At 43.2% G+C, this 13,238-nt stretch overlaps 1 protein-coding gene across 13 annotated transcripts in view; it reads right to left on the bottom strand.

Annotated features, from left to right (window-relative positions):
• ptprt (protein tyrosine phosphatase receptor type T) overlaps positions 1-13,238 on the bottom strand; it is a 345,472-nt gene that overhangs the window by 53,250 nt on the left and 278,984 nt on the right. For all 13 annotated transcript variants that reach the window (XM_027279178.1, XM_027279180.1, XM_027279182.1 and 10 more), the window contains 2 exons: positions 4,129-4,221; positions 3,215-3,324 (listed from right to left, as the gene is read on the bottom strand). In XM_027279178.1, coding sequence (XP_027134979.1) covers positions 3,215-3,324; positions 4,129-4,221 — 203 coding nt within the window. The remainder of the gene's footprint in view (positions 1-3,214; positions 3,325-4,128; positions 4,222-13,238) is intronic.

The following is a 13,238-nucleotide window of genomic DNA, read 5'->3' as shown; positions in this document are numbered from 1 at the left end:
GAGAAACACACACACACACACACACACACACACACCAGTGAGTGGGTACTTCACTTTTTTGATAACTAATCTATTTAAAAACTCACAGCTGGACTGAAACATGTTGGAGTTCAGCATGTTTGTTCTCCACAGTGAGTCAAGTCTTGGAGAAGGAAACAGGTGAGGGTATGTTAGTTTGATTTTCCTTCCTACGATGATAAAATAGATTTATTTGAAGTCAATGTTAATAATAAATCACTGAGACTGCCCCTACAATAAAACAATAGCATCTGTTTTTATGTTAATCATGTGATGTTCTTACAAAAATACGGATGAGCCAACATGTCGAGTGGTCAGTGGCCTTATGCCTCAAAGCAGCACGCTGTAGGTTCCTCTCTAGTGCAAGACTTTCAAAATAAAGCTTACTGAGATTCAAATGCTCTGAGTTTGGTTGGGTTTGGAAAAGGATTGTGTGATTTTAGGTTAAATAAGTTCATAATGTGATGAAATTAATGTTATGGAACGTACATGACGTTCATTAGAAAGAAGTCAACACTGACTTTTGGTCCTCCTCAGAGTCCGGTGTTTGTTCGACCACCTGACTCTCCCTCCCTCTCCTTCTCTTCTTCCAATACCTGACTTCAGTTGCACATCAAGACATACTGTGCTACATGAGCATGTCCTGGAATGAGGCGACAGTGTCCTGGATTGAGGTGCAGGTCCACTGACGAGCAGATCGAGACGAGCATGTACATCGTTGGACACCTGAAACCGAGGTCTGTGTCCAGCAGGAGACCAAACACTGGTTTGCAATTAACCAGTGTGGCCATTAATGAAGGCACACATGACAGTTAAAATACCTTAATACCAGTTTATGTGAAATAATTGTAACATTTTACATAATTTTCAGGTAAAAAACTAAAGTGAGGATTGTTTTATGCAGGTTTATCATATGAACGCCTCACAGGTCACGTTGCAGTGGATGTTAGGGAGAGGACAGCAGGCTGGCCGCTCTTCAAACCATGCAGAATATTCCTTTTTAACACAAAAAAGGTGGAGTCCCAGCGGGGAGCGGCGTTTTGACAGTGTGGCTGCTGTCAGTGTTAGTGGGGTTAATGGGCTTCAACACTGGAGGTCACATCACACACAGACAAGAAGACGCCATATGGGATGGAGGGGTCCACACACACACACACACACACAGACACACACACACATATCCAATGCTTGTGGACATAACTGGACAAACAATTCATGATAGAAGCCTTGTGCGTTAACCTGCCTGAAGAAAAACAAGCACCCGTTTGTGTGCATGTGCACAAACACTCTTAGAAATAGAGACAGAGCTCGGCGTGATCTGCACTGTTTGGATGTGTGATGTATGGTGTCCACTGCAGGTCTTTCTCCATTAGATGTTGGTGACAGGTGGCAGCTAGCAGCACTACTAATAAAGCTTTCACACACACACACACACACACACACACACACACACACACACACACACACACACACACACTCACTCTAGAGCATAAATCACATTTGCTCTCCCCTGAAACGTATCAGTGGGTATAAACCAAAATGACAGCAAGCAAATGAAAATATAACATACGGCATCACGGAGGGACAATTTTCAACACGCATGCAGAGTCGGTAATAGAAAATATTCATTCTTGTGAGAGCGGGAGGGAGAAGCAGACAGAGAGAGGCGGGCGGACTCTTCCCAAAGATTCATTTTCAGCGGCAGACAAAGCAAATGAAGGAAGAATAAAGTGAAGACAGGGAGGAGGGAGGGAAAAAAAAAAGGTTTGGTATGGGGATAAATGGGATGAAGGCAGAGTGAATGAGGATTTGGAAGCAAAATGATCCCATGGTAGAGCGCCCATGACAAAGAATGATTGTAAAAACGTCTGTCTGTGATGAACTGTGCTCGAAAACAAACAGTCAGCCCAGGCAGGGAGAGAAAGACAAAGTAAAAAAGAAATATAAAGAGAAAAGAGGCTGGGTGAGACACCGGGAAAGAAGAAGACGGGGCAGACACATGGGGTGTGATGAGCGGAAGACGTACACAAATAGGAAGAAAGATTTATGCGGAGCGAAGGTGAGAGCAAATGGAAGTTGGGGAAGGTAAAAAAAAAGGGGAGAGGACAAAGGAAATGCTGAACGAGAAGAAACAAAGTTGCAAAAGATGCACTGATAGAAAAAAAAGTACAAAACTGGTGATATTAGCAAAAGAAAAGAGCAAAGAGAGAAAGAAAGTTACTCTCGCTGTCTGCGTTTGTTTTTCTGATCATCAATATTGACGAAGTAAATAGTTAATAATTGATAAGAGTCATTCTTTCTCGTGACACCAAATCCACACACACGTACAACCTCGGACGCGACAACAGAATAGATAGATGGATGTTCACAAAATAAAGGAATCTAATTACAAAGCTGTGGTGCCGCTGCATCATTTATTCATTTTATTTTCTAATAATTAACTGGATGGGTTCTCTGCGGGCACTGTGGCTTCCTCACACGGTCCAAAGACATGCAGGAGATGAACTGTCCAGGGTTGAACCCCGCCTCCCGCTTCATGTTAGCCGCCCCCCACCATGACCCTGATAAGGAGAGGTGGTCATGGAATATCTTAAACTGAAAAATGATAACCCGCTCCTCTGGGAAACGTTCAGTTTGTTATGGTGCAATTTAAAAAAGTCCAAACTGTTTTTGGAGTTTTTCAAAGTTCTGTTCGGGGGTCATGGAGAGCAGCTGAAGCATGTCAGATCCCCGGGCTAGGGTAGTGACGATAACCACATGACTGCGGTCTTGTGATGCCCCGGATCCAGTCCTGAATTTATCATTATTTATTTATTATTGTACAAAGTCTGCACAAAGACACTGCAGCACATGGCTGCATTACGAAGCCTCTGATGAGGTGAATGTGCGGGGGGCGGTAAACCACAAAGAATCCATATCGTAGACGCGGTGCCAGTCAAGCTTTGTAACAGCCATGTGCTTATTATAAAAGAAAATCCACCTCACTCTGACTCATGAGCTATATTCAGACACACAAACATTTTACGATACCTATTATATGAGTGTTGCAGCAGCTGACCTTTGACCTTTTTTTATTAATAGCTGCTTGTAATGTTGATCTAAAGTGATTGATGCCTCTTTTACTGCTGTTCTCATTAGAAGCGTGTGTCCATGTGTGTGTGTGTGTGTGTGTGTGTGTGTGTGTGTGTGTATTCACCTCATACTCCTCCTTGAAACCATAGCCCTGTCCACACTTCATCTGGGTGATGTGCTGGAGGAGGTCGGCAACTCGAATAGCCGGCTGGAACTGGCCCGCCTGGAACTGACCTGCAGGCACATAAAACATATGTAAGATCCTGATAATATAATAACAATAACTACTGTTATTACTAGTAATACTGTACATACAACTCGGCATGTTAAAGTCTGTTTAGTGGCACTAAATCCTTCAGTCAGAAACATACTGAGATGGAGCTGTTTCACCTCTGCAGCCTGAAATACCGACTCCATCACTGTGGTGAAACTGATCTGTCCCTGCAGGCTACGTTCTCTTTAATGAACAGTGATGCATAAATCATAAACACAGTTGCTCAGCACGTCTGAGAGCTCATGTTTACAGCTGTGGTGCAGGAGAAGTCACAGGAAAAGTTCTTCACTTCCATGTTGTCTCCTGTGTGAGGCCTAATGAGCATAGCTTTAACTAACTGACATATTGATATGAATGGCTAATTGAACAACTAACTTAATGACTATGTAAACAGTCAGTAACTGGCTACGAAATGACTGACTGAGGAGACAAAATGAATATTTAACTGATTAATTATCTCTAACATACCTAGTTAACTAACCAACTGACTGTCTCACAGAGTGGCTGACTAATTAATTAATTACATATGCAAACAACTGACTAACTAACCAACTAACTTGCGTGATGTGACAAACAAAGCTCGGCCTGACTACCCGACTAGTTGACTGGCAATTGACTAGCTCTACCCAACTACCTGCAGACTTACTGACTGACTGGTCTATCTAAATACCTCCTGTACTGTAACAATCAAACTGACAACTAACTTACCGGCTGCGGTGACAAACTGACTCACTAACGTTACCGTTACAGTCGCATGCACATACCGCTCTGGTAGGAGAGCTCCACGGACTCGCAGCCTCCGTAGGGAAAACTCTGCAGGGTCAGAGAGGGCTGGGCGAGCGATGGCTGGCTGCTATCTGTTAAAAAAACAGAGATAGAGCGAATATGTTACCATGACAACAGACGTCTTCTCTATGTCCCGTACACACACACACACACACACACACACACACACACACTGTAGTGAGATCAGATTGGTCGCTGGGACAGGTAATTAGGATGTTTCTCCTTGGATTAAGGGATGGACGGACCGATTGGACGGGTGGGTGGGCTCTGTTAGTCAGGACAGATGGAGGGATGGATGGAGGTTTCTGGACGGACTGATGAAGGAGTGTCACATGTCCTGAGCTGCATCAGAAGACTTTTTGTGGAGGAAGACGTATCTCCCTGCTGTTGGTAGATCACCTTTTGTACATTAACTTCTTTAAAAAATAAATCAGAAAATGGATGTGCTTCCAAAAAAAGTGTCTAAAAATATAAGAAGACAAGACAAAGGTGAAAGGAAAGGAGGAGGAGGAGAGATACGTTTATATTATTAGACATCTGTGTGATGTAATGTTCTCATGTGACAGCCAGCCAGACCTGTATAACTCAAGTGTGAGAGGGTGTGTTTTAGATTATATCAGATTAGATTAGATTATATATACTTTATTCATCCCACCAGCAGCAGAGGAACGTGTAGCATACACTACAGAATTAGAAAAAACCCCCCACAATAAACAGACAAATATCTAGAACCTACAATAAACACAAGTAAAATCAACCTTCAAAACAGACAAGTACTGAGGATAAAAGTGGCATGATGTATAAAAATAGGATTGTAATGTGAAGTGACCATAGTGTAAGAAATATTATGATATAAATAATATTAACAAGGTATAAATGAAATAAAACAGAAAGAAATTGCAATGAGACATGATCAGGTGGTGCAGGTGTGTGTGTGTGTGTGTGTGTCTCAGCAGGAAAATGAGCTGTAATATAAAACTGCATGATTCTATGTTTTTTTTCTTTTTTTAAATGAAGCCATTTGCATGTTAATGACGGCTGTGGATTCATTAGCGGCTTAAAGTGGCTTCTCCACGAGCCAATCTAAACATTGGCTTCCCCGAACAAATGAAGAATGAGTCGGCCACATGGGTCACTCTCCCACACCTACTTGTGTGTGTGTGTTACGTAGGTGTGTGTGCGCAGTCGAGACAAAGGAAAAAAAAGGAAGGCAGGTATCTAATTGGTGTAACGCTGAGTGATTAAAAGCAGCTGACAGGTCCTGTTGTGTGAGAGGAGGAGCTGATAAAAGAGTACGATGGGAAGGAGTGAGATGAACGGAGAGGAGGAAAGAAGAGAGAGAGCTGAAGATAGAGAAATATCTGAATAATGAAAACAGGAGGCAGACAGAGGATGCAGTGAGACACGGGACGGCAGACAGATGAGGGTGAAAGGTGAAGGGAAGACAGGAGTAAAGAGGTGAGGAGGAAAGCAGCAGCGAGGAGAGGAGAGGTCAGGACAAACACAAACTCTGTGCTCACTGAAACAGAACCGGGCTGTACTTCACATTCCTCCTTCACTCTGCCTCCGAAAAGAAAAGTTCAGCTGAGAACTCCTTCACTTCGTCGTATCACATACGTCTTTATAAACTCTGCTTTGTACTGGGGCAGCCCCATCTTCTGATTTACTTAGTCAAATGTGTTTTAAGGAGAAACATAATTAATGCGTCCTCATAATGCACAGAAGTCAAAAGAAAAAGTAGTGCAGGATGGAGGACTGTTCCTGGGCTTCCTGAAAATGGATATTGGGGATATTAAGGACAAGACTTCCCTGCAGACACATTTCTGCTCATCTCTGAAGGATAACTGTCATCAGATGATAGCTGATGGGTTCTTTTTCTTTCCACAGGGAGTGTTGCAAGCAAAGCTCATTCAAACGTGACGGGTCAACATTTTTTGGACTCTAAACCAGAAAACCTTTGTCTCTTGCCTATAGATAGACAAAGATATCTGATTATAACGACTTAAACTCTGGGTAAGGTTCAAAGAGCAACTCTGAGAAGAGTTCAATCTTGGACAACTTGACTTGGTTGTACGTGGATCCTTGAAGATGTAACCTGGGTTTCCTCACCAGTCAGTCAGTCGGCTGCTTCAGATTTAACCTCACAAAGAAAGATGACCTGGAGAACCGAGAACCTCACAAACATCACAATCTTCCCACAAGCTAATTCAAGAGTTACCGCCACTTTCAACGTATTTTTAATTAATTAATTTAAGTATCAATTCCATTTTTGACTTATGAACTTGTGATCTGAATCATTAGTGTGTGCACTTTACAACCTATTTTATTAATGTCACTATTAACTTAATTTCTTAAGTTATGATGTTGTGATCCGAAACAATGTTGCCAATGCATAGATGTTTGTTTTTATTAATTATACATATGGATTAAAGACAGTCCACTTGTCACATTTTAGATGTATTATCTGGGTATTGGCGCTGTCCGGTGCTGAATCTGTCACCTTTGCACGTGAAACATTTTTTGCCATTGCCTTGTGGTTCGCTTGTATTAGGGTTAACTATTTTGTTGAATATTCTTTGGCAAAATTCAGTTCAAACTACTTTTATATTGGGGCGGTCGATAGCGTAGTGGGTTAAGCGTCCGCCCCGTGTGTGGAGGCTATAGTCCCACATCGGACGGCTAATTTACTGCGTGTCACTCCCCCTCTCTCTGCTTCCTGTCTATCTTCAGCTGTACTATCAATAAAGGCATAAAATCCCCCCAAAAAAAAAACTTTTATATTGAACATGCTCGTGCTGTGTTTTATTGAAAAAACGAAAACCTCCTCATAAAGTAACTGAAGTCATGAAAAGCTATTTTCTTAGCACCCCCACGTATCGGTCGAGCCCCCCCTTTAGCACCGGGAGAGAACGAATCCTGGCTGGATGTAAAAGACTCACTAAGTTACACTGCTCTGTGTTTGGTTAATGTTATTTGCGCAGTCAGGTTTACACTCCAGCTGAGCTGCAAACTACCTGTCTGTGAACTGGCCTGTTGTTTCCTGAACTTCCCAAAAGCATTTTTTCAAACTCACTGACATTTACTCTCTGACTGCCAGCAGGAGACGCCGTGCTGGTGCACAGTCTGCTCTCTGTAGACAGAATCAGTGTGTTTGTATTGTGTCTTAGTTTAGCTGAGTTAGTTGCTGGTTTATACAAACGTTTGTGAACGAGAATGCACAGATTTATGCAAACATGCAATAAACAGACACACAAAACCACACAGTGCATCACACACACAAATATATGCACACACACACTTCCTTTGTCTCCGAAATTCCCAAGGCTCCCTGCATCTGCCTCCAAGGTCACGTGTGTGTGTTTGAATGCAAATGTGTAAGTTCATATATCCATAGATGTGTGTGTGTGTCCTGCTTTGTATACAAGTGTGTGCGTTTGCATGCAGACTTTTCAATATGTGGGGTTTTGTATAGAGATGTGGGTGTGTGTGTGTGTGTGTGTGTGCGTGTGTGTGAGTCACACCAAGGTCAAATATGCATTAAGCCAGGCATGAAATGGAGTCACGGCGGCAGCTCCACAACACTGACTATGATGAAGACATCTCAATGCTAATGGGGAGATTTATTGACCCCACAGTCACAAGGGTGTGTGTGTGTGTGTGTGTGTGTGTGTGTGTGTGTGTGTGCCACAGAGACATATGGAGAGCGCTGAGTGTGTGACAGTGTAAGAGAGAGGCATTGATTGAGCGAGAGAGGAGGTTTTTTTTTTTCGTGTGTGTGTGTGTCTGTATGAAGGCCGTTTACACTGTCAGCAAGTGTGTATGTTAATGCAGTCCTTCATGCTTGGCAGTATGCGATATAAAGTTCCTTCCTCCCACCCTGTGACTCTATTAAGACTCAGTTATGGATGACTTCGACTCGGAGGATCCCGGCGTTAACGCTTCAACTCCGGCGACAGAACCGCAGCCTGTCTGTCTGTCTGTGTTTACACATCATGTGAGTTCAGAAAATCCTCCACAGTTCGAGGTAGGATGTTCTTCCGTGGCCTTCACTCGCGGCGCACCTTTCAACAACCCTGAAATTTGTTTTTATCGAATATTCCCGCATCATGTTTTATGAATCCTGCTGCATAAGCATTAAGACAGCACAGGATGTTCTCGTACACAAAAAGATAACACAGTTAACCTGTTAATCAGCGCTGTGTTCAATGTATAATCGTATATGACTTATGAACGGACAGCTGCCGGGCCAATTAGAAGTGTGTTTTCTGCAGCCGCTGCAGAATTCTGTATAAATGACTCAAAATCCTTGATACTCCCAACTGGCAATTACTGTTAAATCCAATCATACTAAAGGAATGACTTCATTACAGAGGAAGACGTCAGCTACTGTACACACACTGCTCTTATTCATTACAGTATGCATCAGCCGGCACACACACACACACACACACACACAGTAATTACATCCCAAATAGTCGGAAAATGATTGAAACTGAAATTGAAATTATGTTAAACGCTGCACAATATTAAAGTATAACCGTTATCGTCGACATGCTTGGATAAAAGCAACAATAAAATGTGATGTGTTGTGCTAATCATCAAGAAAAGCCACTCATGTATACTCTGAGGGTAAATATGCAACAGTACAGCAGAGTTTACACTTATTAAAACTTCATTTTATGGCAGCTGTCACCTCTACAATCTGATTCAGTTAAACCAGGGGTCCCCAAACTTTTTTCGGTGCGGGTGCAGTCTATATCCGGAAATGATATCAGTCCCCCCAGGATTTCACGGCCTTTTTTGAAATAGTTGCGGCCTAAAATCCCTGATGTTGCAACAGGTTTTCAAAAAAATTGCGGTTAAAGTTGCGGTGCTTTTTACATTTGTGTTGCAATTCTGTTGCGGGAGGAAGTGAAAGTTGCGTTACGTTGCGATTCGACATGGAGGAATGGGCACAGGAGGGCGCTGTAAAGCTCGCGGCCGGAGCCGTGAGCCACCTTCGCCCCCGAGCCTTTCCAAGCCGACCCAGAGCCGGTCGCGGTGCACCGCCGCGGAGGAAATGCGCCCGCTGAGGCCAGCCAGCGCCAGGAAGAGGTCCCACAAGGGGATCCTCCTGCACCTTGCAGCCGCCCCTGACCCGCCGAGTTGAATCCCCCGGGCAGACTGCGCGGAAGTTGATCACGAGCAAAGTCACGTCGGAATATACCATTGTGTGAGGGGATGAAAATTAGCTAGTACTGTAAATAGTTCGTAAATAAGGTAGATTTTAATTAGAATGCCAAGCTTAATCATTAAGTGTGGATATTTTATAATAGGAAAATGCAATTTTGAAAAATAGGCCATGTTTAGAGGGATTGTTTGGGATCGTTAAGTGGGACGCTCCAATTGTTTAGGCGGGCCGGATGTGGCCCGCGGGCCGTAGTTTGGAGACCCCTGAGTTAAACCATTGCATGTACATCCCCCAACAAATGTGCATCCATTAGGGGAATCTGTTTTAACCAACCTTGCTTGATTTTACACAATGCCTTAAAGTGCAGCGTTCTCTGCAAACCTCTCAGCAGTAAAGGTTAAGAGCTGGATGCACGCATTCCGACGAAAGACTGAAATCTTAAGAGGTGGAAAAGCTGTGGTCGGTAAGTTCGTCTCTCTTTCCGTCTTTCTCTGAAGCACGAGGTCAAGTTCAACTCTGTTTTATTGCCGCGGAGCCGAGATGGTGGAAGTCTCTCCGGCATGGGTGGAAGAAAAATCACTCTGATATTTAAAACACACCACATACAGCCTGCAGTGAAACAGTGAGCAGCTAGCACAAAAGACCGAGCTGCTGTCCGGAGGAGGAGGAGGAGGAGGAGGAGGGAAGCGAGAGAATGAAGTAATGTGGACAGAACCAAGAAAAACATCCTTGAGCCCAGCGGGGACTGCAGGTAAAAAAAAGGGTAATTGAAGGCCTTTGGAAAAAAGTTTTTCAAACAGACAGAAGAGTTGTTTGCGGCGTTGTCATGGTATCACACGGCATTATAGCAGTGTGTTAAAAGATAATGGGCAATACTAGAAGGGGTATTTATTTCATACTTCTTCCTCCATGTTGCACGTGTGCACAAAGGCGTACCATGCATACAATTGTTTATTCCAGACTTTATGAAACATAAGAAGTAATGGGGCAAACATCAGGACGAAAGGGGAAGCTGGAGGTTATGATCAGGGTGCAAGTGCCGAGTAAAAGAGGAACAAGGTATGAATAGAAAGGGGTCCAATAAGATGCACAGTGTGAAATTAGTACTGAACTCTTCTTTTTCCCCTTGTTGCTGTTGTTTTTGTTTTTTTAAGTGGTTACATAATTTGAATTTCACTTGACAAAGCCAAAGGGAGAGGACAGATGGAATGAAAGGCAAAAAAAAAAACCAAGACGCAAAAGGCAAGCCGGAGAAAAAGAGCAGCAGCAGCAGCAGCAGAGGTGATGAGAGGAGGAAGAGGCAGAGAGGCAGCAGAATATATAACTGGACTGCAGGTCTCACAGGTCAACTGGTCTAGACAGTGTCCCAGCGCTTTACCTCATTTCACCTCCCATCTCCCGACACGAGGAACTGAAACACTGACTCACAAAGTCCAGCCCGGAGTGTGTGTGTGTGCATGTGTGTGTAATGGCTACAAGTGCGTCTGAAGCCGCTTCCTTTGCAACTTACAGGAGTCGAACTAGAGATATGCGAGTGTACGCGTAGGTGTGTGTTTGCACGTAAGTTACCTACACAGTGATCTGTGAAGCCAGCGAGCAGCTGCACAGCAGACAGACGAATCTGCTTCACAGAGTTTCTCATTTAACTAAAAAAAAACTTATCTTGCAAGTAAGAACCAGAGAGAGAGAGAGAGAGACTGCTGGACAGACTGAGACAGACAGAAACCTCCGCTATTCCTCTCTGCTAAGAAAGGAGGATTAACTTCATATCCCAGCCGGGCAGGGAGGCACTGTTTGCCTCCTGCTGCTCAGTATGTTCGTGTACGCGACTGCATGCGTGAAGATAATTAACAGAGCTGCGAAGGATTAAAGTAATAATATGCAATATTTTCATACAAAGAAATGTCTGCTTCGTTACTGTGAACGGCCAAATAAAACTGATTGATTCAAGACTTTTTGTTCTCTTTTGATCATCCAGTTTTTTACACTTGCTGTTCTTTATGTGGGGGAATCATCGAGAGTCCTCCAGTGGTTATTTCTTAATCTATAATGCTACACACTGCTTTGTGAGAAAGTATTGTACATGCAATGAAAGCACTGGACACTAGTTGCATTGGATATTAAAGTGGAAATAGACAAAAATGTCGTTTTCACAATGCACTTCTGTCTGCCACTGGGCACCATCAAATGAAGCCTTGATTTATGTGACTTATACATACATATGTACACAATATCTCCTGCTTTCTTCTGGTGGTAATGCCCCTTCACCCTTATTTGTGTGAAGCAAAAGTGTTACACCTAAAATACACTGCATGCAGAACGGCTCCGCTCCGGAACGACAGCGTACTCCGCCGTCCCCACATAACTCAAACATAATCCGTTTGTGATGTGCACTGGTGCGGCTCCGCCGGCCACCGAGCGCCGCGAGAACGCACGAGATCTCGCTAATTCATGCATAATTGTAGCTGATTTCCTTCCCCGCACAATCTGCCCTGTGCTGAATTTATGCGCCGTGCTCCGGCGTCCGTGAAAAATAGAAGCTCTGCGTATGTGTTGCGGAGGGCTACCGGTCGCTGCAGTCGTTCCGGAGCCGTTCCGCATTCAGTGTATTTTAAGGGTTACTTAAACTATTTTCATTACTATGCAACGTACATCATTATAGTAGATTTTGTCTGTCCTTGAATTCAACATAACATTGTGCCAATTTCAATCTACCTCCTTAGTGAACATGCTTATTCTCTTCCTTTATTTCCAAAGTTTTGGAAGTATTCGGAGTATTTCTCGAAAGAGTTAGACTCTAAACAACCTCATGAAGCAATGCAGTGTTTGCCACAAACAATACAAACGCTACAGAAAGAAATTCATTAAAAGTAAATGCTGTACACCGCACTTCAAGGTTAACAGGGAGTGATTTCTGACATGGCCCTGGATTGTTTGGAATAAGGAGAACTGGGTACCTAGCATAGCAACACATAAAGTGTTTCCTTCTTTAACATTTAATATCTCTCACTATCTTTTTATTATTATTATATTCTGGTTGTTGCAACAACATCCAGGTATGAGAGGACTTTCAAATTTCTGGAAAAGTTCCAAAGAGGACCACAACAGAAATGAACTTTGGTCATATAAACATATGTAGATATACAGTGGTCCCTCGTTTATCGCGGGGGATACGTTCTAAAAATAACACGCAATAAACGAAATCCGCAAAGTAAATTTTAAAATAATTATACATGTTTTAAGGCCGTAAAACCCCTAACCACACACTTTTATACACCTTTTTACACGCATTTTGTACAGTACCCCCTTAGTTAATCAGGACGCAGAACACATGTGCGGTTCTCCCTTAGCCAATTTAGGACGCAGAACACAATGCGCGTTCATACTGTACAGTACGCTGTAAAAAAAAAAAAGCATGCAAAAATACACTAAAAAAATCCACAAAACAGCGAGTCTGCGAAAAGTGAACCGCGATATAGGGAGGGACGACTGTATATGATAAAAAAGGACACCCAATGGGATACGACAGATTGCCAAAGACTGACGTGGCTGGAAAAGAGCACAGGGGCTCAATCTTCCCTGAGCACATAAAGGTTAAAAATTGCTATCTCTCAACCCTGCTCTCACCTTCAATTACCCAGCACTGCCACATTATGGCCAAACAAAATGACTACCATTAGCCATAATCACCTTACATGCAGCCTAATGCTATGCTGAACTAGTCTGGGGGAAAATAATTGCCCTTAAGTAATGCTGTGGAAAAACTACTTCCAGTACAAGCGGGGCTGTGGATAGAAATTATGAGCTTTCGACACAGGAGGCGACGCTGGACCACCTTCCGCTTCCGCTGTGCGGTAGTACAGTTGTTGCTGAAGTGTTTCAAGTGCAGTAAATCTAAAAACGTAGAAATTTACCTCA

This window comes from Larimichthys crocea, chromosome VI (genome assembly GCF_000972845.2).
Source record: "Larimichthys crocea isolate SSNF chromosome VI, L_crocea_2.0, whole genome shotgun sequence".
NCBI lineage: Eukaryota > Metazoa > Chordata > Actinopteri > Sciaenidae > Larimichthys > Larimichthys crocea.
Note: the sequence above shows the minus strand (reverse complement) of the source record. Positions and strands in the feature narration are given on the sequence as shown.